The sequence below is a fragment of the Astyanax mexicanus genome, chromosome 21 (assembly GCF_023375975.1).
Source record: "Astyanax mexicanus isolate ESR-SI-001 chromosome 21, AstMex3_surface, whole genome shotgun sequence".
Taxonomy (NCBI): domain Eukaryota; kingdom Metazoa; phylum Chordata; class Actinopteri; order Characiformes; family Acestrorhamphidae; genus Astyanax; species Astyanax mexicanus.
Window position 1 is genome coordinate 34,674,221 of NC_064428.1, and position 23,684 is coordinate 34,697,904.

Sequence of the window (23,684 nt, forward strand, 5' to 3'; positions counted from 1 at the left end):
GCTGTACATTGAACCGGTTCATTTTTATTAGTTTCACACTGCAGTTCAGTTAACTACATCCTGTTATCATCACCTATATGGGCGTAGTCTCCCTAAGAAACACTCAGTAATAAATGAGAGTGAGTGTGCGAGTAAAACGGCTAAAATAGTCCACAGCTATAAAAGACAGAAGCAACAGCCAGAAACAGTCATGAAGTTTTATTTCATAAAATCAAAACTGTACATGCGAACACGAGCGAGGCAGAGCAGGGTGTGCCTCACATTTAACTGTAAAAAGCGACTTTAACTAAAAGCAAACTTTGGCATCAGGTGATGAACGGTGGAGTGTAAACAGAAGGAGATGGGTTGATGTAAGATATTGCATTGATCCCTCCTTTAGCGTCATCTTCAATATGAATATCTCTTCATTTATTCTTTAAACTGCAAATACAAGAAACACAGTGTAAAGTTTTATATAATTTAAAAAGAGAAACAAAGCCAACACGAATATTTAGCCTCAGGTAGAGAACATATTAACTGACCCCTAAGAAAGTGGTGAGTTTCAAAGTTATGTTGAACTATAATAAATTAATGATGGTAGACAATATAATATATGCAATATATCTGAATGTTTGTGGATAAAGGTGTGCAAATTCATACACAAAGTCTTCCCTGGAGAGGTATTTACTCCCTCCAAAAAAAGCATTCTCAGGAATGATGAAATTTATATGTATAAAATCTGCATTATTTTATGATAGCATTGTTTCTTTTGAAGTAAAGGATATTAAAAAGAGCTGTTTGTCTCTACTGAAAAAATAAAACTTTCTACTAGATTTTAAAAGCATTGCTTAGACTGTACTCAGCAACATTCAGAGCGTTAATGAGGTCAGGATCCTGGATGAATCCTCATCTCATCCAAAACAAAATATTGAATAGGGCACCATCATTCTAGGGAACACAGTTCTACAGCTCCACAGCTCAATACTGGGAATTTATACCCCTCTAGCCCATGTCTGGCATTAGTCATGGTGACAATAGATTCATGTTTTTTATTCTGCTCTTTAGAGTCCTATTGTATTGGTGATCTTTCTCTACTCCTGGTATAACTGTGCTCAGTATCTATATGTAGCTGTCATTACCCACCATGGTGTTCAATCGTCATCATCGTCATCAGGAACGAAGATTTCATGCTCTTCCAGTAGAGCGGCGAAATTCTTGCTAATGCAGGTGCCAAGATAAAGGAATGGGACCACCACCATAGTCATCCGCGTCAGGCCTAAAGGGGTCTGTGGAGGAGAAAAGAAAGCAAAAACTTTAAACAAATGAAGGAAAAGACAGTCAATACTCACGAAAGGCATAAATAATCTGATCTTCAGAGTAATTATTTATTTAATTACATGTTTTATTTACATAGTAGTGGGTTTGTCAAACTAACTAGATTATAAACTTATCGTAAAATATATGGTCATGACCTTAATTATTTTTGCTGACTACAATAATGTCCTTTTCCTTTTTAGCAAGAAGAGAAAATTAATGGGACTGCATATAACAGATCAGGTTTAATTTTATTATTGTTATATCTATCTGGGTGATATTTATATTACTATATTTAAAATCCAAATTCAAATTTTTGGAGTAGTGCATGATGATATGGCCAAATATGATATGTGATATGGCACAATATCATATCACAGTATTCCCAGATCTTTTAAATCATATGATATACAGTATTTATCATGTTTTTACTCAGATTCTTAAAAACTCATATTCTAATACTCTTTCATGCATCATTTTTTAATTAAACAGTATTTTATACACTATCAGTACGGTTGGGCTGATGATTTCCTCGATAAGCTTATTGTCGATACAGTATAATATACTGTCCAGCTCTAATCTGTATATATATAGCAATTCTGTTTGAATTACAATGTTATTGCTTAATCACAATTATATTTGGGACAATACATTTTGTTCAAACAATGTTTAAATTATTGTGACAGGGCTTGTATAGTAGATGTATCTATTCAAGGACACTGTACATGAGTATCGTAGACATTATTTTGGCCTTATTTACTGTTACATATTATTTAATAGACTTATTGGCTTTCAATACTTAATCCATTACATATGAGATAACAGGGTTTATTTGGATTTGTTTAATGCATTATTATTTACACATAATATAGCATACATTAATTTCTTGTATTTTATACAACTTGAACATGAAACAATACACATCTGCCTTATTATATACAATCCACGGCACATTTCGTCGAAATATATTACGTAAACCATGTTATTAGTGTCCTGTATTATATAACACATATAGCTCTGGGCATTAGGCTTTTAAAAGAAGAATATATATGTTTTAATATACGAGAAATTATATCTGATAATGAAATACTCCACTACATTAATTAAGATACAGACACTATTAGTGGTTTTAAATCGCTTTAAAAATCGTTAGGTTAATAATCTACTCCCAGATTATCAGTACAAAAATTAACTACTTCCTAGTTTCAGACGCTGTAAAAACAACAAACTCTGATTGGCTCTAGCCGATGTCAGTCCACTAAAGCGCGGCTCTGATTGGTGTGTTAGGGTATAGGTGCTGCAGCCCCGCCCCCTGCAGTGGGTTTGTGTTGGTCGGTTGCTGAGGGGTCAGAATCGGTACCTTGTCGGGTTTCGGCAGCACCGCTCCGGAGGTGGAGGTGACGGCGGTTCTTCCCGGGGCGGATCCGGTCACTCCGCGGGGTTTTAAAGCCGGAGTTCGGCTGAATTTGGCCGCGTTCCTGAGGAGGAATGAGCGCAGCGACCCACCCGCTGCCAACGCCATGATTCCTATACAGGGTTGCCAGGTCCAACAAAAATGCCCAGCCCAAAGTCAGTCTAAAACCCGCCCTTCAGAAAATTTTGTCACACGTTTAAAGCAAATGGCAAAACAACGACTTATTTTGTTTATAAGGTATTTATTATTAGTATTGCTATTTATCCTAAAGTCATTAACAACATTATAATATTAGTGTTGTATTAGTTATTTTACAACAGTTTTTTTATCCCAGTCAAGGACATTTAATAGAAACTTAATTAGCAAAAAAAATTCTGACTTTTACTATTTACTATTTTTTTGTTCTTGCCACTCCTGAACTCTATTCTCTCCTCGTCTTTAACCCACCCCCCCAAACAGTTTAATTCTTTTTTAGGATGATAAAAAACTATTTAATTGGTTTACTTTATTTGAAATATAGTAGTTATATATATTTGGACATTCGCTAACCAGTATTGCATTAACAGCCCATTCTATATTTTACAAAAAAACAGTAACGTAAAGTAAAATGGATTTTATTTTCAATACGGATTTTTGGTTAAACTGTAATTTCTCTCTCTCTCTCTCTCTCTCTCTCTCTCTCTCTCTCTCTCTCTCTCTCTCTTTCCTTTTCACGCTGTTCTCCTTTGTGTCGTCATATATTTTCTGGTTGTTATTGTTGTAAAAAAAAAGAAAAGAAAAAAAAAAACGCACCCCGCCACCCCTGCATTTTACCCGCAACTGGATTTTTAAACAAGCCTAATTTGGCGGGAAACCCGCCAACCTGGCAACTGCGCTCCTATACCACACCCCTGCGCCTGGCGGGGGGAGGAGCCTGGGGTGACGTCACGACGTGCGTGAAAATAACTTGCAGAACCAGTCAACAAATATTATAATAATCACTATTATTAAAGTAGCAGTGGTAGTAATAAGGAAAAAAAGTACATTTTTACATAACAAGTGTTTTTTTTATTTAATACATATTTAATTCATCCACTGCTATTAGTGATAATTAATACTACTAGTAGTAACAGTAGCAGTAGTAACAGCACTGACAGTAACAAGACTAGTAGAAATAGGGGTTTTGTTTTCAATTCTTTATTTATTTATATATTTATTTTTTATGCTTATTTTTTACTACTTTGCACTACATGTACACAACAAATACCAGTCAGGTGAAAAAATAAAATATCATAGCAAACACACTTCATTTTTATGATCAAAATTATTGTGTGCAGTGATCACAATAATTGATTTAAACTTACATTTGCTAACATTTATCCACTCATCTATCCATACATACATACATACATACATACATACAAACCTACCTACCTACCTACAAACATACATATACACATACATACATATGTACCTACATACATACATGTGGCTTTTCCTGTGAAAGTGTCTGCAAAAGTGACCTAGGAAACAAAAGTCTCTTAAACTGAGGATACAAACAGGGATTTGTTAAAGGCTTTAGCTAACACTAGCTGAAAACTCCTACCTCTGTGGAACCAAACTTGAGCTAAAGCAGGGTCTTTTTCTTTTTTTACAGGTAACACTCAAGAAATACAAACCCAGGGAAGCAGCAGAGTGTTGGCAACAAGTGTTGGTTACAATCTCTTTAGCTTGTTAACGGCACAGAGCGAGAGGACGGCAGCACCATTCAGTAAAACTACTTAAACTACATTTGACTGAAAGTTTTGACCTCTTAAAGAATAGTACACCTTGAATCCTGTTGTAGTCTTTCAATTTCTGCTCGTAGTTTCTTAATTTCCTTGCTTTTTTGACCTTCTGTAAATTTATAGAGATTCTCCAAAAGATCATATCGTTTAGAGTTCTCCAGAGTGAGCTCCTGGAAGTATTTATCTTTTCTATCATTGAATTCATTGAACTGCTCAGCCTGTTGCCGGGCGAAATATTCATATTTATTCTTCATGTCCTTCATTTCCTGAAGATGTTGCTTTTCCAGTTCCTCTCGTTCCATCTTCTCCCTCTCTTCTCTAGCTATTTTTTCTGCCTCTCTCCTCTTAATGTCATTTTGCCATTCTTTTATTATCTCGTTTTCTCTTTCCTGCAGTCTTTTTATTTCTTCTGCTCTTCTTTTCTCATTTTCAATTTTTTTTCTTTCCTGCTCTTCTGTGGTCATTTTCTCCATTTCTTCGTACTGTTCTTTTATCTGTGCTTCTAATGTATGTTTCATTTTCTCGTACTCTTTTTCATCACTTTCTTCCCTCCAATGTTGTTTCTCCACCTCTTTCTTCTCCCTTTCTAATTCATCCATTCTGTGTTGCCATTTCTCAATTTGTCTCCTTGCTTCTTCTGAGCTCCTCATTTCTTCCATCTCTCGTTTCTTCCTCTCCATTTCATCTTTCATCTCAAACTCTTTTTTGAGAGCTTCCATCTTGTCTCTGAAATTTCTTTCTATTAGCTGTTTTTCTTCATCAGCCTTTTTTTTTCTTCCTCTAGTCTTTTCCTCATCTGTTCCATCTCCTGGTTGTGTTTGATTTTCAGTTTCTCCTTTTCAGCTTCAATCTCCTTTTCTTTCTCTTTGAGAATTTCCTCAGTTTTCTTTTTGATGGACAGTTCTGCTTCTTCGAACATGCTGTTTGTAAAGTACTGACTCGATGTGTTTGAACTTATCACCTTGTCAATCAGTGTAAGAAGCTCAGAAACTTGGGTGCGGTCATTTTCTTCTTTATTATTAAATGCTATGAATCTGTCTCCACAGTCTCTGAGCAGTTTCTTGATTGGCTCGATGGTACAGGTCTCTACATACTCCTTTATTGTCTGATCTTCCAGGTCATCTCCTCTAGTGAACAGCACTATACTGAACATTGCAGCCTTTGGCCCGAAGATCATTTTTATCAGATCTAAAGTGTCCACGTCTTCTTTGCTGACTCGTCCCACACTCAGTACTATGATGAAAGCGTGGGGTCCAGGCGCTGACAATGAGATACACTTCACAATTTCTTGCTGGATTTGTACCGTTGACAGTGTGGCATCAAAGAGACCTGGAGTGTCAATTACAGCAACTGACCTCCCCAGTACTTCACTGACTCCTTTTTGGCAGACTCTTGTCACAGAATTCATACTGGATTTAGTGTCAAATTCACGCCTGTCCAGGATGGTGTTTCCTGTTGTACTCTTTCCATTTCCAGTTTTTCCAATTAGCACGATTCTTAAGCAGCTGGGAGCCTGTGCTTCCTCTTCATCACCTTAAAAATTAAATCAGTTAGAAATTATGTTGTATGCAATACAATGCTTTTCACTGATTTTCTAAATGCTGCCAATGTAGCACTACCAGGCACCCTGCACCTTCAAAGGACATCTTCAGGTCCCACGCTCTGACACACTGTTGTAATTTGCTCTGGATAAGGCGTCTGCTAAATACTTTAAATGTAAATGTAAATACATTAACCAACAGATGCCTGGGACTGCCAGCATCACATGGAATGAGGGGATGAAGGGAGAGAGCGCCATCTACCCACCCAGAGAGTGCAAGGGAAATTGTGCTCTCTCTGTCTGAAATTACATTTAATCTATATTTGTCCTCTCATGACTCTGATACAATGCAATGCTTCAAATCATACCTCACTGGGCACTCATTCAAGGTGTCATGACTAGGACAGTTGTCCCCAGCCCACTCATTATCCACTGGAGCCCCTCCCCCCCTCGCTATTTTTAATAAACTCCTGAAGACAGAGCTCTTCAAAGAGCACTTACTCTCCTAACACCTCTAACTAACTACCTTCTACTACCAGATCAGGAGAATCTCTCACTATCTTTAATAAACTCCTGAAGACAGAGCTCTTCAAAGAGCACTTACTCTTCTAACACCTCTAACTAACTACCTTCTACTACCAGATCAGGATAATCTCTCACTATCTTTAAGGGCGTTTTCACACCTGTAGTTTGTTTCTCTGGTCCGAATCAGTTGATGAGTTCGTTTACTTGGAGCGTTTTCTCCCTCTGTTTAGTCTGGTTTCACACAGGCATAAATGTAAACGCACCAAAATGCGCACCAATAAACACGCAAGCAGGCTGTGTCCTGTGATTGGTCAGAGCGTGGTCTGGCGTGGAAGTAAATATACATATACAAAAAAAGTAAATATAGCGAGAAGATTCTGTGTTCCAGTGCATATATGTGTATTTACACTGAACGCTGAAACGTTGCGCTTTTAAATATAGCGTTTCTATGTGCAGCACAGGTGTAAACATAGTAAACAGAGTCACGCGGATGTGAGCTGTGAATGCAGCGCAGACGGCGCGTGCATGGACACAGTGTTTGTTCTTAGCTGTGGTAATTGTGGTAATATCAGTTTAGACTGCGTCTTATCAGCCGTTTAGCTCAAATAAATGGACTATATTTAATAGCTGGGTCGGATCGAGACCGGATCACGTTCTCACCAAAGCGAACCGCTCCAGAGTTCGTTTGGTACCGGACTGAGACCACCTCCTCTAGCTGGTCTCGGTCTGGTTCTTTTGATCCGCACCCGAGTGCGATTACTGTTTTCACACCTGCTCAATTGAACCGCACTAAAGTTACAAACGGACCAGAGTTCGTTTCAACCGGACCAAATAGTGCTGGTGTGAAAACGCCCTAATGAACTCCTGAAGACAGAGCTCTTCAAAGAGCACTTACTTTCCTAACACCTCTAACTAACTACCTTCTACTACCAGATCAGGAGAATCTCTCACTATCTTAAATAAACTCCTGAAGACTGAGCTCTTCAAAGAGCACTTACTCTCCTAACACCTCTAACTAACTACCTTCTACTACCAGATCAGGAGAATCTCTCACTATCTTTAATAAACTCCTGAAGACAGAGCTCTTCAAAGAGCACTTACTCTCCTAACACCTCTAACTAACTACCTTCTACTACCAGATCAGGAGCGTCCCTCGTTATCTTTAATAAACTCCTAAAGACAGAGCTCTTCAAAGAGCACTTACTCTCCTAACACCTCTAACATACTAACTACTTCTAACCTCATTTCCTTCTTCCCCTCCTTCACTACTCTATCCCATAATTTCCCGTTGACCTCCTTTAGGCTCTAACTAAAGATGTTTTTTTTTTTACCTTAAATTTCTATTACTCTATGTACATCATTATTGTAAGTCGCTTTGGACGCAAGTGAAGAAGGGTGAAGATTAGCATGTCAGCCAGCCACCACCACTTTTTTCTAACTGCTGCATATGTAGCATCTGCAAACCAAGCCCTTAGGCATGCTGGGACTGCTTCTACAAACATTAGTGAAAGAATGGGTCTCAGGCTCTCATGAGCTCAGTGAACTCCAGCACTGTGGTACCGTTTGGATGCAGCACCTGTGCAACAGGTCCAGTTTCAACACTCACTACTAAATATTCCACAGCCAACTGTCAGTGATATTATAACACAGTGGAAGAGACTGGAAACGACAGCGACTCTGTGCTCTGTCAGTGATAACACAGTGGAAGAGACTGGGAATGACAGCAACTCTGTGCTCTGTCAGTGATATTATAACACAGTGGAAGAGACTGGGAACGACAGCGACTCTGTGCTCTGTCAGTGTAAAATAACAAAGCGGGGTCAGCGGACGCTGAGGATCATCGTGCACAGAGAAATCTGGACTCTAAACTCAGAGTGAAATGCAGTGTAACTTACTGGATGGACGTAAGATTTTTAGACTTTGACTCCTCTGAAGTTGTGGTAAATCTGTGCCAAAAACAAAAGTTACCTGTTATTTTCTGCTGTGCTGTGGTAGTTTTAATTATTATAATGTGTCAAGTTTTCTGAATCTTTTTATTTGTTGTTTTTTTATTGTAATATTGTGAAACATTTATTATTTTTTTCTTAGAATTACATATGGGCTTTTAGTAGGCATATATTTTAGGTTAATAATTTAGAAATTAGGACAGAACCTGCAAAGGTTTCTGCAAAGTCAATCACTACAGACCTCCAAATTTCATGTAGTTTCAGATTAGTTTAGGAACAGTAGAGTTCCCATGGCCGAACCTCACATTACCAAACACAGAAATTAAGGCGAGTGGATACTTTTGGCATTTTTATCTTTTTTATATGGAAAAACTCCTGAATATTTGTATTATTCTTGTTAGCTGAGTACGTGTAATGTCAAGTGTGAAAAAATATAATAGACACTGGTCTTTAAATATAAAATAATTCTGCACACACTTCGAAATTTAACTTATTGAATAAGAAAACAGACATAGCATTTTTTTTTCTTTTAATATTTTAACATGTTAAATTCACTGAATCAATAGGGTTGAATCAGGCTTAAAAAGGAGCAAAAGTCCGTCCCTTTATGAAATTTAACAAAACATGGGCAGTTTTATAATATCCTGTTCATCTGCTGAAATCAAAAGTGGAATCAGAAAGAGAGAGAGAGAAAGGGGGTGTATGCTTTTATATCAAGTGGACAAAGTCCAAAAAATAAAGTCCAAAGTCGTATAAAGTCCAAAAAAGTTTATATCAATAATCCCATCATTTAAAAAAGACGCGTTTGGCATGAAAAATAAATAAAATGTTATGTTCAGCTTATTTTTAGTTTGAACACATGGTTCAAACTAAAATGAGATGAGTAAATGTAGATTAATATGGGTGTTTATTAGTTCTCAGTTATATGTTATCTATATCATTTATGATATATATATATATATATATATATATATGTATATGTATGTGTATATATATATATATATATATATATATATATATATATATATATGTTTTCAGTTAATCCGACCCCTTGATATATCCGCCCCTCTGAATCATTGGTTATTTTCTACTTTTTCAACCAACCATTTAGAAATCATGTTTTTTTTTATCCATTTGCCAATAGATGGCGCTACATCATCAGATATGCGTTCATCTCCCCAAATCTTCACTTAAGTTTTTAAGTTTTGCAGGTTTTAAGGCAAGACAACCTCTTTAACTGATGAAAAATATAGATTATTCTGCATTTAAGCAAAACATTTTTTAAATAATTTAATTATTATTGATAAAATACAATTTTATGTATTTATTTTACTTGTAAAACATAGTTGAACTGATGTGAAATTAGTTGAAGAGAAGTTAGTTGATTTGTCATACAGGTCATAGGGTTGTTTATTATTACGGTAAATTAGTACATGTATTTAGTATTAATGTTTATTAACTTAGTTTAGTTAACATAAGCATTGAAAATGATGTCAACCTAACATTAATGTAAAATATTTATTTTTAAATAAGTGTTGTTGGACAGTTTATGAACAGTTTGCTAAGACTGTTTAATTTAATTGTTTTCCGTCTAGGTTCAATTCTTTACTCAATTCTGTAATAATAATAATGGCAAGATCACATTACAAGCACACAGTATACAGCTATAATAATATATATTATAAATACAATATGGTTTCAATACATTAGAAATGGGAGAATTAACTTTTTTTCCAACATCATTTTTTAAACAAAATTATAAATTTGTAAGTAGCATTTTCAGCAGTGGTTAACTGATTTCTTAGGATAAAACTGATGCAGGTTTTCCATCGAAATGAATGAATTTCTCAGGTTATTATAGTATTAATATAACAGTATAGTATAGTTATGTGTGAGTGTTTATTAGAACACAAGTATATTGAAAGCTGGTTTTGGAGAATATATCAGCATATTCTATCACTATATTATGTTATTTACATTGCAGACGGCCAGTTTTGTGCTCTTCATAATTCAGAAAATTATACAAAATTGAAACCAGAATGGCAGATCAAATTATCTGTAAAACATAGTTTTTAAATTAAAATAAAGTAAAATTAAATTAAATATGCATGTATTTTATATAAATGTAACCCTCAAAGATTGTGTGTTATTCCTGATAACTCCAAGTCTCTTTTTCTGAGGGGTGGAAAAATGGTCGGGTTACAAAGTTGAAAAAAAACTGTTTATTTCACACCGTACGGCTCTGCATAGTAACATCAGCAACAGGCAGCTAACACTCTTTTTCTCCCAACTCCCTCCGTGTGTGTCTGCAGGTCTCGCTCTGAGGGTGTGTGTGTGTGTGTGTGTGTGTGTGTGTGTGTGTGTGTGTGTGTGTGTGTGTGTGTGTGTGTGTGTGTGTGTGTGTGTTTTACATTGTATCACCTCACATTTTAACTTTAATATTTTAACTACTATTTTTAAACTATAAAATAAACACTGACTTATAATGAACTAAATATACAAATGATTTCCCTCTCACATAAATATTTTTTTATTTTTTTATATAAGCATACAGTTCTTTACATATGTATATGCTAACTGGGCCACCAACACACCCACTTAGTCAGTAAGTCAGTCAGTCGCACACACGTACATAATCGCTTCAAAAAACAGCGTTTGAAATTGCCGCTCTGAGACGCACTCACACCGCTCTGCGCGCCATGCGGTTCCTCTCACGCTCCTCACAGCTCAGGTGGGGGAATCTGTCCACAGGACAGCTATTAGTCGTGCATTGCACAAATGTGATCTTCATGGAAAAGTGGCAAAAAGAAAGCCACTGTTAAAAGAAAAATATACAATATAAAGTCCGATTTGCAGTTTGTAGCCAGAAGCCGTGTTTGGGGACACAGCTAACATATGGAACAAGGTGCTTTGGTCAGATGAGACCAAATTTAAAATGTTTGTGTGGCAGAGAATTAACACTGCACATTACTCTGAACACACCATCCCCTGTGAAACATGGTGGTGGCAGCATCATCATGCTCTTGGGCTGCTTCTTTTCAGCAAAGACAGCGAAGTTGATGGGAAGATGGATGGGAAAAAATACAGGGCAATCTTGGAAGAAAACCTGTTGGAGTCTGTAAAAGACTTGAGATTGGGGTGGAGGTTCACCTTCTAGCAAGACAATGACCCTAAACATAAAGCCAGAGCTACAATGAAATGGTTTAAAACATATTCATGTTTTTTCATGTTTTGGCCCAGAGTCCAGACCTAAACCCAATCAAGAACTTGTGGCAGGACATAAAAACTGCTGTTCACAGACACTCTTTATACAACCTGGTGGAGCTTGAGCTGTTTTGCAATGGAAAATGGGCAAAAATTTCAGTCTCTAGATGTGAGAAGACACTTCTCAGTTTTTTTATTGTAAAAAATGTTTTGAATCATGCATCATTTTTCTTTCCACTTCACAATTGTAAACCACTTTGTGTTGGTCTTTCACATTAAATTCCAATTAAATATGTTTATGTTTGTGGTTGTAATGTGACAAAATATGGAAAAGTTAAAAGGGTATGGATACGTTTGCAAGCCACTATATATATGATAAGATTTAGGGAAAACCTCCCCATGGTAAAACTGGATCTTTTTGAGTTCTTGATTCTATCTTTTCAATTCCTTGTCCTCATTCTTCTTGTCTACATCTATTGCTGTAATTAACCAACATTGGCTGATTAGTTTTGCATTCCAACTAGAATTGCACTAATAAACAAATAAACAATCACTCTTTCCTGGACATTTGCTAGTGCACAATGTGAAGGGTTACCACCCAATCACATACTGTAGATATAGTCAACAGTAGCCCCAGAGGGTCAGTGGGCCTACTTGGGGGAAAAAGTCCAGCGCTTTTTCAGGAAATATCTCTGTATTTGCTGTCTGTCTTCTTGAGCCTTTTGTTTTTGCTCCTCCAGCCTTTTCTTCATCTGTTCCATCGCCTGGTTATATTTGGTTTTCATTTTAGCTATAATCTCTTTCTCTTTCAGAATTTCTTCAAATCTTCTTTTAATGGACATTTCTGCTTCTTGGAACATGCTGTTTGTAAAGAACCGACTTGATATGTTTAAATCAATCATCTCTTCAATCAATGTGAGAAGCTCAGAAACCTGGGTGCGGTCTTGTTTTTCTCTGTTATTAAACACCATGAATCTGTCTCCACAGTCTCTGAGCATCTTCCTGACTGGCTCGATGGTACAGTTCTCTACATACTCGTTTAGTGTCTGATCTTCCAGATCATCTCCTCTAGTGAACAGCACTATACTGAACATTGCAGCCTTTGGACCAAAGAGCGTTTTTATTGTGTCTAACATTTCCACATCTTCCTTACTGACTCTTCCCACACTCAGTACTATGATGAAAGCGTGGGGTCCAGGTGCTGACATTGAGATGCACTTCACAATTTCTTGATGTACTTCTTCCACCGACATTGAGGCATTAAAGAGACCAGGAGTGTCAATTACAGCAACTGACCTTCCCAGTACTTCACCAACTCCTTTCTGGCAGACTCTTGTCACAGAATTCATACTGGTTTCAGTAACAAATTCATTTCTTCCCAGGATGGTGTTTCCTGTTGCACTCTTTCCATTTCCAGTCTTTCCAATCAGCACAATTCTTAAGCAGCTGGAAACCTCTGCTTCCTCTTCATCACCTGAAAATAACATGAGCACTAGTCAGTACATTTATTGGGTAGAAAGAATGTGAAGTTTGTTGTTATTGTTGCTAAAGCCAGTCACACTATACACCTAAAGCAAGTTCACATACTTTCTCTGAGACAGATATTTCATTCTGGATATAATTAATCGATGTGTTCAACATTTGTTTAATGAGTAACATCAACAAAATCTTTGTGTTAATCTGTTTCTGTGGAAACACTCATGCTGTTTGAGCAGAGGTTTACTATCAATAAAAATAAAATCCATCAAAGAAATAACACAGATATATAAAGAATATTTGTTAAATGACCAATATCAATATGGTATTTAGTATAACACTGACTTTCAATAAATACTGCAGTTTCAGGGATTTGACCTTTGTCCAAGTTTCTCAGTCCTTTACACTGACCTTTTCCTCATGTATGGGCCACCCTGTCACCTTAACCAACGTTAATAATGTTAATGCAGCTGTTCTTAAGAAATAGCAGTTCATGAAAACTCTGGCAGTCAAGATGTGGTCAGCACAACATAGAATACCACACTAGTTTCTAGACCTCATCTTGACCTCCAGAGTTTTCATGAACTTGAACGTGCACCCTCTCCGCTTTTAGACTCTTTGGCCCGTTTTTCTGCGCTAGAAATGCGCACTCTCTCCGCTTTTAGACTCTTTGGCCCGTTTCTGACATCTAGCGTTCAAACTTTAAATCTTACATTATAAAAACCTGCTTAACAGCAGGCCAACTTTCATTCTATTTCTAGTTTGGACACCCCTGCTATAAACAAAACTTAATGTTGGCAAAATGTTAGAGTTCTCTCTCAAAAACTGTAGTTTCTTCACCAGCAGAGCAGAGAGTGTCCAAATAATCTTTTGAATAAAAATAATTCACAACTAGACATAGATTGTTAAAGAAGATATTAAGAAGTACAGAGGACCTTGAACCTACAATTTCTAAAATTCCTACTGAAGAACATTAACACATTTAACATAAATGTAGAAGTATTTTTTTTTTTGCTTTGCTTAAAGCCAAAGCACCTATAGGTATACCTTGCTGAAGCTTTGTCTTTAAATCCTGGATTTCTTTCTCCTTTTTGTTCAGCTCTTCTTTATACTCCTCCTCCACTTCACGTCTGACTCTTTCTTCCTGAACCGTCATATACATGTGAAGAGAATAGGGCGGTGCTTCGATCCTCTTTATAATTTCATCCACCAGCTTTTCACCTGCCTGCTTGGAGGATTTCCCCATTTCTAGCTCCACAATTATATATCTATCATGACACACAGCAAGAAAGTTTCTTACTTCAGGGTCAACTTCAATAAAATCCGTCACAGGCTGTTGAATATTAGGTGCTGTGAATATAACTATTATATTATCTTTCACTCTGGAGCTGAAGAGTTCCTGGATCTTCTCCAATTCTCCTTTGTCTTCATCAGTGAGGGGACCGTCAGGAACGATGAAGAGGAAAGCACTGACTCCAGGATCACAGAGAGAGACACAGCGGAGAGCTTCATACTTCACATCCTCCTCTAATAGCTCTGATAGTGTGTTGCAGAGGGCTGGCATCTCCACCAGGGTAACTGAGCATCCAGACACTTCTCCAGTTCTCATTACACATGTTAAGCTGGGTTCCAGACTGGGGTTGGAACTGAACTGCCTCTGGCCCAGTATAAGATCTGATATGGAGGCTTTTAGTGCTGCATCAGTCCCACACAGCACCAAGTTCAGCACTGAATGAAAAAGAAAACAAGCTTGTACTATTAGTCAGGTTTAGAACAGAGATAATAAAAAAATAAATAACAAAAAAAAGAAAAACACATAAGCAGAAATAATAATGGTGTGATGACATGGCATGGTCTTCCAAAAATATAAAGACTTAGACTAGGCCATCCTTTAAGGGACGTTTTTAAAATTTTGAATCACAGTTTTAAGAAAGAAGTTTTCAGATCTTGCCTTTGTTGTTCATGTGATTAAACTAACATTCCAAAATGCAAGAAAAATGTGCAGTCTGGTGAAGGACATCATGAAAAGATGTATTTTCTTTCAAGTCAACTAGAGGATAACATTCTCGCCCCAATTGCCAACACTGAATGAAGTAACACCTCATCTGATTATCTCTGCACTTTGAGGCATTTTGAAGACTTCAAAAATAATAGAGAGACACTATAATGTTTTAATTAAGTACCATTCAGTTCAAATAGAACCCATGTGAAGGCATTCTCTGAAGATGCTGGTTTAATCCTTTTTTTCCAGACAGAAAAAAGGGATGCAATTTTATATGTATTGGAAATAAGTCTAAAGCCTAACAGCTCTATTACATGCCCAGTTTTTCTGTCTTTTCTTCCTGTTCACTCCTGTTCTCTTTAATTTCCTCCTCCAAACGAGTGGTCCTTCGCGAGGAAAGCCGTAGTTTGTGTCTTTGTGGAAAAAGAACAGAAAAGGATGCTGCTAAACACTTAAACCCCTCCATAAAGTCTTTGTAAAGAGCTTGCTATTATTCACAAGCCATTCAGCTCCAAACTGTCAGCCTCTGCATTTTTACAGTCAGCATGTTGAGGCTGATCAAGCAGATGTGGTGTTATTTTTTGTCCGTACAATTTGACTGACAATTTCACCATACAATGTAGAAAATTAATGCAGTGTAACTTACTAAATGGAGGATCAGGAAGACTTTGCCTCCTCCGAGGTTGTGGTATGTCTGTGGCACAAACATAATTTTCCTCTTATTTAACAGAGTTAACAATGTTACAATATTAGTAGAACATTCTCACAAAATTACCACTTACTTGAAACCTTCAAGATTAAGTTATTTCTCACAAACATTTTATTATGAAACATTTTACTTTTCCTGTTCTACTTTTACTGAGAGGCGGAGCTTAATCCCTGAACCAGCTCCATAATTGACAGCTTTCCTATTTGCAGTCAGTGACCGGTCTCCTCATTAATAAAACAGCTGAGCTGAGTGGGAGCAATATAATTTTTGGGGAGGACCAGAGACTGTAAAAAAGATGGACGTCGTGTCGCCGTTTCCATTCATTCAATGAAAATAAAGCGAAAACCTTCCTCCATGTTGGCGATCCTGAAACCCGAGTCTGCGCAGTAGAGACCAGAGGAGGGAGAAAGACTGTGGAGACCCACCTCGGCTAGGTGTAATCCAGCCCTTTTACAATAACCACACCTTTTTGAATAGAACTGAATAATGTTTTAAATAATGAATTCTTTGAGGATATAAAAATCTGAAAATATAAGCAAATGTTACACTAGCTGTTGCATTTAAATAATGGAGGTAGAATTACAGTATATTGAAAAAAATGTGATTGAAAGTGATTGATGTGATTGAAAGTTGTCCGTAGTTGTCCGTTTTGGGGATGGGCGGGGTTCAGGGCTGAACTGGGACAAAAAATCGGCCCTGGCATTTTTGGTTTAGAACGGCCCCTCATAACTTGCGGAGCACAACCAACTTGTAATTTATGTATGTGGGGTTACAGAGAAGCATAATGTATCATCAGCATATTAAATATAAGTAGTTTATTGTCTATTATTAACTCCATTTTTGTCTGCTCTGTGTAGTTCAATTGATTTTTTATCTTTTTTATTGAAATCATCTCTAGTATGTATTTTTTTTATTTCTTTGATACAACAGTTCAACTCTATTTTTTTCAGGTTAAAGGTGCTTCCTCCTTTAAACAGCTATAACATGTATTTGTATCAGGCTACAAACAGGACATTCTTTATAGCCTCACCATTATCAACTTCATAATAAAAATTAAACTTTATTATAATCATGTTTTGTTTTTTGGGATGGAATGTTGTAACGGGGCTCGAGCTCTTTTATTAAATACTGGAAATTAGGGTTCTCTCCAACTCTCATCATGTGAGGATCTTTTGATCTAGGTCAGGGGTCTCAAAGTAGCGGCCCGCGGGCCACATGCGGCCCGCGACGCGGTTTCATACGGCCCCTCACGGGTTAACAAAATAAACATACATCTGGCCCGCAATTCAATTTAATTATTTATGCTTTATTATGTTCGTTTTCATATTTTATCTTAACTTGTATTTTGGTGTGTGTGTGTGTGGTTTTTGTTTTTTTTTTGCTTACGCTGCGTTGCCTGCTTTAGTAGTCTTCAGTAGCCTTCAACAGTCTAACCTTGCTGCCGTGGTGTGTCCACTAAACTCCGTAGTTATAAACATCCTGAGGTTAGCAGCGCGCTAACTGACCTGTTTATAATGTAATCCGAGCAGTGCCTCCGTGACGCTGCTCTAAACTGCTGCTGTTAGCTGCTTGGGCTGAAAGATGAACTGTAGAGAGCTGTATTATCCGGTTAGTGGGGTTATTTTATTTCATACACAGAAGAACTTACAAATTTTTAAAAACGCTCCAGACTGGCTCAGCTGAGCCCTGTAGCCCGTGGCTGGGCTGCAGCTCTGACTAAGCAAAGACTGCGGGCTTGTGGTGCTGCAGCTGCAGCTCCGACTAGTGGTTGGATGAGGAACTGCTAAATCTGAGGAAATGCTAAATCTGTGAGAAGGGTATAGCTGCAGCCTGGAGCACCTCCAAAGGGGAGGAACATACCTCCAAACAGGCGGAGCCTACCTCCAAGTAGGATGGTGCTTGGTGTTACGCGGTATGGTGTTTTTCACGACGTTTTGTGCTTGTAAATAACCCCAAAGGTTAATTAATTAATCTATTTCGTTTATTAAATGTTTTTTTAATGCATTTGCTAAGAGTCTAAAAGCATGTTGTGCACATTGCAACCACATTTTATTTATTTAAAACGTTTAAACATTTGCCATGCTGTGAATTTTTCAAATTATAAAATAGTAAAGCTTTAAATAATAAAGGCAGTTGTTTATTCATAGCCAATAAAATTATAAATACATACACACTACACGTATTTTATTATATTGACATTTAAGAAATATAAATAATCATTAATTGTTGACTAATATATTTATTGACATCCATGAGCCTTTTAATCACGGAGGACTTTTTTTGTGGCATTCGGCAGAGAAATGGAGCTGTGTTGAGTGAGGTCTCCCTGCCTTACGATGTAGACTTTTATATAATATAATATAATATAATATAATATAATATAATATAATATAATATAATATAATATAATATAATGTGATAGTACATTCTATATAACATTAAATTTGATGTAATAGAATAATAGTAATAATAATAATCACGGAAGACTTTTATTATGACATTCGCCGGAGCCGTGGTGAGAGAGGTCTCGCGCACAAACGCGCTCCCCTTTGGAGCTGTGGACCTCCCATTTGGAGGTAAGCCCCTCCTCTTTGGAGGTGTTCCAGTCTGCAGCAGTACATACTTGAAATCTGTCACAGCTCACAATTTTTGATTTTATATTTAATAAGCCTTATTTCAGTATCAAACGTTTTGATCAAAGTTAATATAACTTATAAATTAAAAGGATTTATGTTAATAGAGCAACAAGCAACCATTTTTCCATGCAACTGTAATATTTGATTGAATAAATAGTATATTGAGAATTATTTAACATTAAGGAGTAATTACATTCATTTTGTATTACATCTGGTTACATTTTCTTATATTTATAAGTTACATCTGGCCCTCAGAGGACAGCCAATATGCCAATGTGGCCCTCGGCAAAAATGAGTTTGAGACCCCTGATCTAGGTGGAACAAACAAACAATGAGCCTGATGGCGCTTTATTAAAATAAAAAACAACAGCATTACTTTATTACTACAATTTTTTTCCTTATTACTGGATGCATTTTAGTGTTCTTTTTAAGAAATATCAGCTTTAAATTGATCAAATTAAATTATATTAGTGGTGTCAAAGCGAGAGAGAAAGAGAGCGAGCGAGAAAAAGAGAGACAGTCAAAGAGAGCGAGCGAGCGAGAGAGAAAAAAAGGGAGAAAGCGAGAGAAAGAGAGCGAGCAAAAAAAGAGAGAGACAGTCAGAGACAGAGAAAAATGGGAAAACACAACAGGAACGCTAATTATTAAATTATGTTATCATGGGTTTTGGTTACAGCTTTACCCAAGCTGTTTATAAATATGGATAGTTTGGATTATTCGTTAATTTTAGGGCGAGTTCACATCGTTCATTTTAATTCCGGAGGTTTTGGAAACGCTACATAATTAACTACCATTTTTAAGACCTGTTTAGCGAAGTAAACAGCGTTACAGAGGCTTTGGGAGAAACGGCAGTATAGTCAGGTCCCAGCAGCCGTATAAATAGATGCGCCTGTTACAGATATACTAACAGATTCAGTCATACTAAGCTATACTATCAGGCCCGTAGCCAGCATTGTGATGGGGGGGATCTTTTTCCCCCAAAAGTGGACTTCATTTGGCTCTCTACTCCAATGCCCCCTAAATACACGAGCACACTTCAAACCTTTTAATTTAGACATATTTTATTCATTATAAGTTTGTTGTGAATCTGTTGTTGCTGTCCTTATTTGTTCGTCTGTTGCTCCCCACTGTTAACATAAATTTGATATAAATGTAAGTGTTACTCAAACTTCCTACATCTGTGATGTGACTTCATTGTCTGTCTCTGTTGCTCACCTCAGTTGTCTGTTGCTTTGTTCCATTGTCTCTGTTGCTGCCCTCCATTGTCTGTCTCTGTTGCTGCTGTCCTTTATTGTCTATCTCTCTACTATTGACATAAATAGATAAGAATTACTTCATTAGGAACACTATCGGTATGGTCATTAAAACTTAAACATGAATCAATAATAATATAAATTGAAGTGTTCTGTCTTATTAAAATCTTCCTATAACTGTGCTGGGACTTCGTACGTAAATATGAAAATAATATTTCATAACTTTCATAAACCAGGCATATTTCGCCCTAAATGTTTATTTTCTGAAAGGAGATACGGCTAAATAGGCTAGATAACCGAAAAGCTTTAAAATGGCATATTGGGTGTCTACATTAAACCTATAAGTATTCATAAACACAGCCAGATATTAAATATGATATTTTTCTGGCCCGCCGGCGTGTTAAGAGGTTAACCCCCTTTTTACACCTCTATACTGTATTTTATATATGGCCTTAGGAGCAACAGGCATGTTGAGAGTAAAATACACCCTAGCTTGATCGTCAGAATTGCAAAGTGAGTGACTGAATGTTATTGTCACTTAACCTACATTTCTTAAAAATCAACTAAAATCCAGACTTTGGAGTTATCGCAATAATAACAGTAATAATCCGGTGTTACATGTACAATATACTATTGGGCTAAGCCGAGCCCGGCACTGTTAATACAGGGGAGTTGTAAAGAAATAGAAGCCCTGCACTCAGCAGCTTACCGATTTTGGGCCTTTTTTTTGAACAAGTCACCAATATTTTGGGACAATGTTACCGCCGATTTCTTCCGTTTTCGCTCCTTGTCTTCTTTTTTTACCCATTTTCTCAAGTAACTTTCCCCTGATTCTTATTCTTTCCACAAGCTAAGAACAGAAATGGGGGAATTGCCGCCACCTACTGGATTGGTGTAAAACAGTCTGAACAAAATGTGTAAAGAGAAACATTAACAATTTTTCTTACTCGTCACTTCTCTGGGGGCAGGCGGGGGGGGGGGGGGGGGGGGGATTGGGGTAGCTGAGGGGGGGTTGTGGGGGATGGGGGGGATCGAACGAACCCTTCGATCCCCCCTGGCTACGGGCCTGACTATGAACGCTGCTCTGCGTAATAAACGGAAATTACTTAATTTTCCATGTTCAAGGTGAAAATGCCAAAACACGCGGTAAACATCTATTTTTAGTCAGTAACTGGAAACTTACCACTGCTGGACGCCATCTCCTGTTGATCTGTTCATCGGCTGAAACTAAAAGTGGAATCAGAGAGAGAGAGGGGGGGCGGTGAAATATAAACCCCACTCTCTTCTGGATAAATCCCTGTGTGTTTTTTATCTGAAGTGGACCATACCAGGTCCAAAAAAGTTATAATCCCATCAATAAATTGAATAAATTAAAACAACATTTTGGCATATATAAATAAAATATCAAATAAAAAAATCTATAAATATTAGATAAGATCAGATCAATAAGACTACTTGTTTAGGTGCTACATATTTACTGCATAATAAAAAAAAGTTATCAGTACTTTAGATATCCGTACCTCTCATTATCTTAGCTGACGTTTTGCAGGTTTTAAAGCAAGACAACCCTCTTTAAACTAAGAAAAATATTAATAGTATTCTGCACTTAGGCAACACATTTCTCAGTTTATTTAGTATTAGTATAACAGTATAATATAGTTATTTGTGAGTGATTATTAGAATACCAGTGTAATGAATGCTCGTTTGGAAACCAAGACGGCAGATTTAATGATCTATAAAACATACTCGCCCACAAACACTGGATAGTTGTAGATCGGCGAATCTGCGCAGGCGCAGTCACAGCTGTTTATATCAAAAAGCGCGGGAATTCAGCTCTGAGGTAAATCGTTAGCTAACTGGCTAATTTTACCTCAGACCCTCTCTTCCCTGTAGACGCTACACTTTGCTTATTACAGGTAAAATCAGCGTATAATAAAACGTACACTAATATAGGTTTTATTTTTTATATATGTTTTAATAATTGATTTATTTTTATATTATATTTTTCATTCCCTGTAGTTTAATTAGCTGTTTTTACTGTATTTATGAGGACATAGGCTCTTTCTCTTCAGATTGTTCATATTATTTAGCTAGCTAATTATAAACCCAGGCTAGAAAATTACATAGCTAACTAGCCAGCTAGGTTTGCTAAAGCTAACAAGAAAAATAGACAAGTGAAGACAGACAGACTTATTGGGGGTATGATATGTCAAACAGAAATAAGGATGACAGTTATGTAAATGTGTGATATATAAAAATCCTTTCCATACAAAAGTTTTTTTTTTTTTTTTTTTTTTACAGGTTTTTGATATAAACAAATATTTATCTACTGAGATTTAGATTATTCAGGGATTTAGATTATTATTAAGAAAAGAGAGAAGGAACATACACACAAAAAACAGTAAAAAATACAGACCACACTTGTATTACATTTGAAATAAAACTTGGTTTTATTTAATGAAAAATTGGGGTTCGTAGAATGATTAGAAACATTGGTTTAAACACACATGCATCATCCATAATGGTAATCATCCCAAAGCAATGCTTATTTTAACTGCGAACATTAAATCATCCTGCTTAAGCATTACAAAATTTACAAATTAAATAAGAAAAGAAGGAACATACACACACAGTAAAAACACAGCCTGCATATATATACCAATAAGTAGGCCTAACACTATAATTACATTATCGACTTATCGTACAATAAGCGGATATGACATAAAAAATATTAGATAATTGTGATATCACCTGTTGTGTTTATTTGTATGTTTTGTTCACATATATGTATCAGTAACAAATATTTTAATTTGTCATACAGCACCAGACCAATGCTTCAACTCCATATACACAGTGTGCAGTGACTACAGTAGTTAAAGAAAATAGTATATATTTCCCAAACTATGATAATTAAATTGTGTTTTCTTTAAAAGGATATAATGTCTTTGTTATGCTATAATATTACTATTATGACAGTGGCATTTGTCTTAAAACAACAATAATATCATTTATCACAATAAGTTTCTTATTGTGACAAGCCTACTTATGAGATATGCTGCTACAGATGCAGCAGACTGTGATAAGTAGGGCTGAGTACCACTGATTTACCAAATCTACTGGATTCAATTTTTGATTCAGTTTGAATGATGACAAGAGTGAGCAAAGCAGTAATCAGAGCACAGGGTGGCTATTTTGAAGAAACTAGAATATAAAACATGTTTTCAGTTATTTCACTATTTTTTGTTAAGTACATAAAACTCCATTTGTTCGTTCATAGTTTTGATGCCTTCAGTGAGAATCTACAATGTAAATAGTCATGAAAATGACTGAAGAAAACGCATTGAAAAAGAGAAGGTGTGTCCAAACTCTTGGCCTGTACTTTATATGTAGAAGAATATATATTTAATACACACAAAAACAGTTACCCATCCTCAAATGGATCCTTGCCTAATACATGCATTTTATTCATCGTATGAATAAAATAGTTTTTCTGCAGCATCATTTCACTACAGCATCATTCATTACAACTGCTATGACTGCTCAACTAATAGTACAATTTGATTTATTCTTTATTTTGTCAAGTTCTGCTCTTAGTTTCTTAATTTCCTCGCTTTTTTTACCCTCTGTGAGTTTATAGAGATTATCCAAAAGCTCATAACGTTTCTGTTGCTCCTCCATGAGCTCCTGGAAGTGTTTTTCTTTACTTGCATTAAACTCATTTAACTGCTCAGCCTGCTGCCTGGCCATATCTTCAAATTTATTTTTCATGGCCTTCATTTCTTGATCATGCTTCTTTTTCAGTTCCTCCCATTCCTTCTTCTCTTTCTCTTCTCTAGCCATGATTTCTTCCTCTCTTTTCTTAATGTCCTCCTGCCATTGTCTCTTAATGTCCTCCTCTCTTTCCTGCAGTCGTTTTCTTT

The 23,684-nt window shown here is 36.5% G+C and overlaps 2 protein-coding genes across 2 annotated transcripts in view; both read right to left on the bottom strand.

Annotated features, from left to right (window-relative positions):
* Positions 1-183: 183 nt before the first annotated feature.
* smdt1b (single-pass membrane protein with aspartate-rich tail 1b) lies at positions 184-2,839 on the bottom strand. Its single transcript, XM_007238927.4, has 3 exons — positions 2,654-2,839; positions 1,123-1,265; positions 184-420 (listed from the first exon to the last, which is right to left on the bottom strand). The coding sequence occupies exons 1-2, from the start codon at positions 2,813-2,815 to the stop codon at positions 1,131-1,133; spliced, it is 297 nt and encodes a 98-aa protein (XP_007238989.3). The 5' UTR covers positions 2,816-2,839; the 3' UTR covers positions 184-420; positions 1,123-1,130.
* A 1,294-nt stretch (positions 2,840-4,133) lies between these two features.
* The window catches only part of LOC125785560 (golgin subfamily A member 6-like protein 6), a 30,051-nt gene continuing 10,500 nt past the window's right edge, over positions 4,134-23,684 (bottom strand). Inside the window, exon 4 of the mRNA XM_049469190.1 lies at positions 4,134-4,579. Within this exon, the coding sequence (XP_049325147.1) occupies positions 4,500-4,579 (80 nt within the window). The 3' untranslated portion in view covers positions 4,134-4,499. The remainder of the gene's footprint in view (positions 4,580-23,684) is intronic.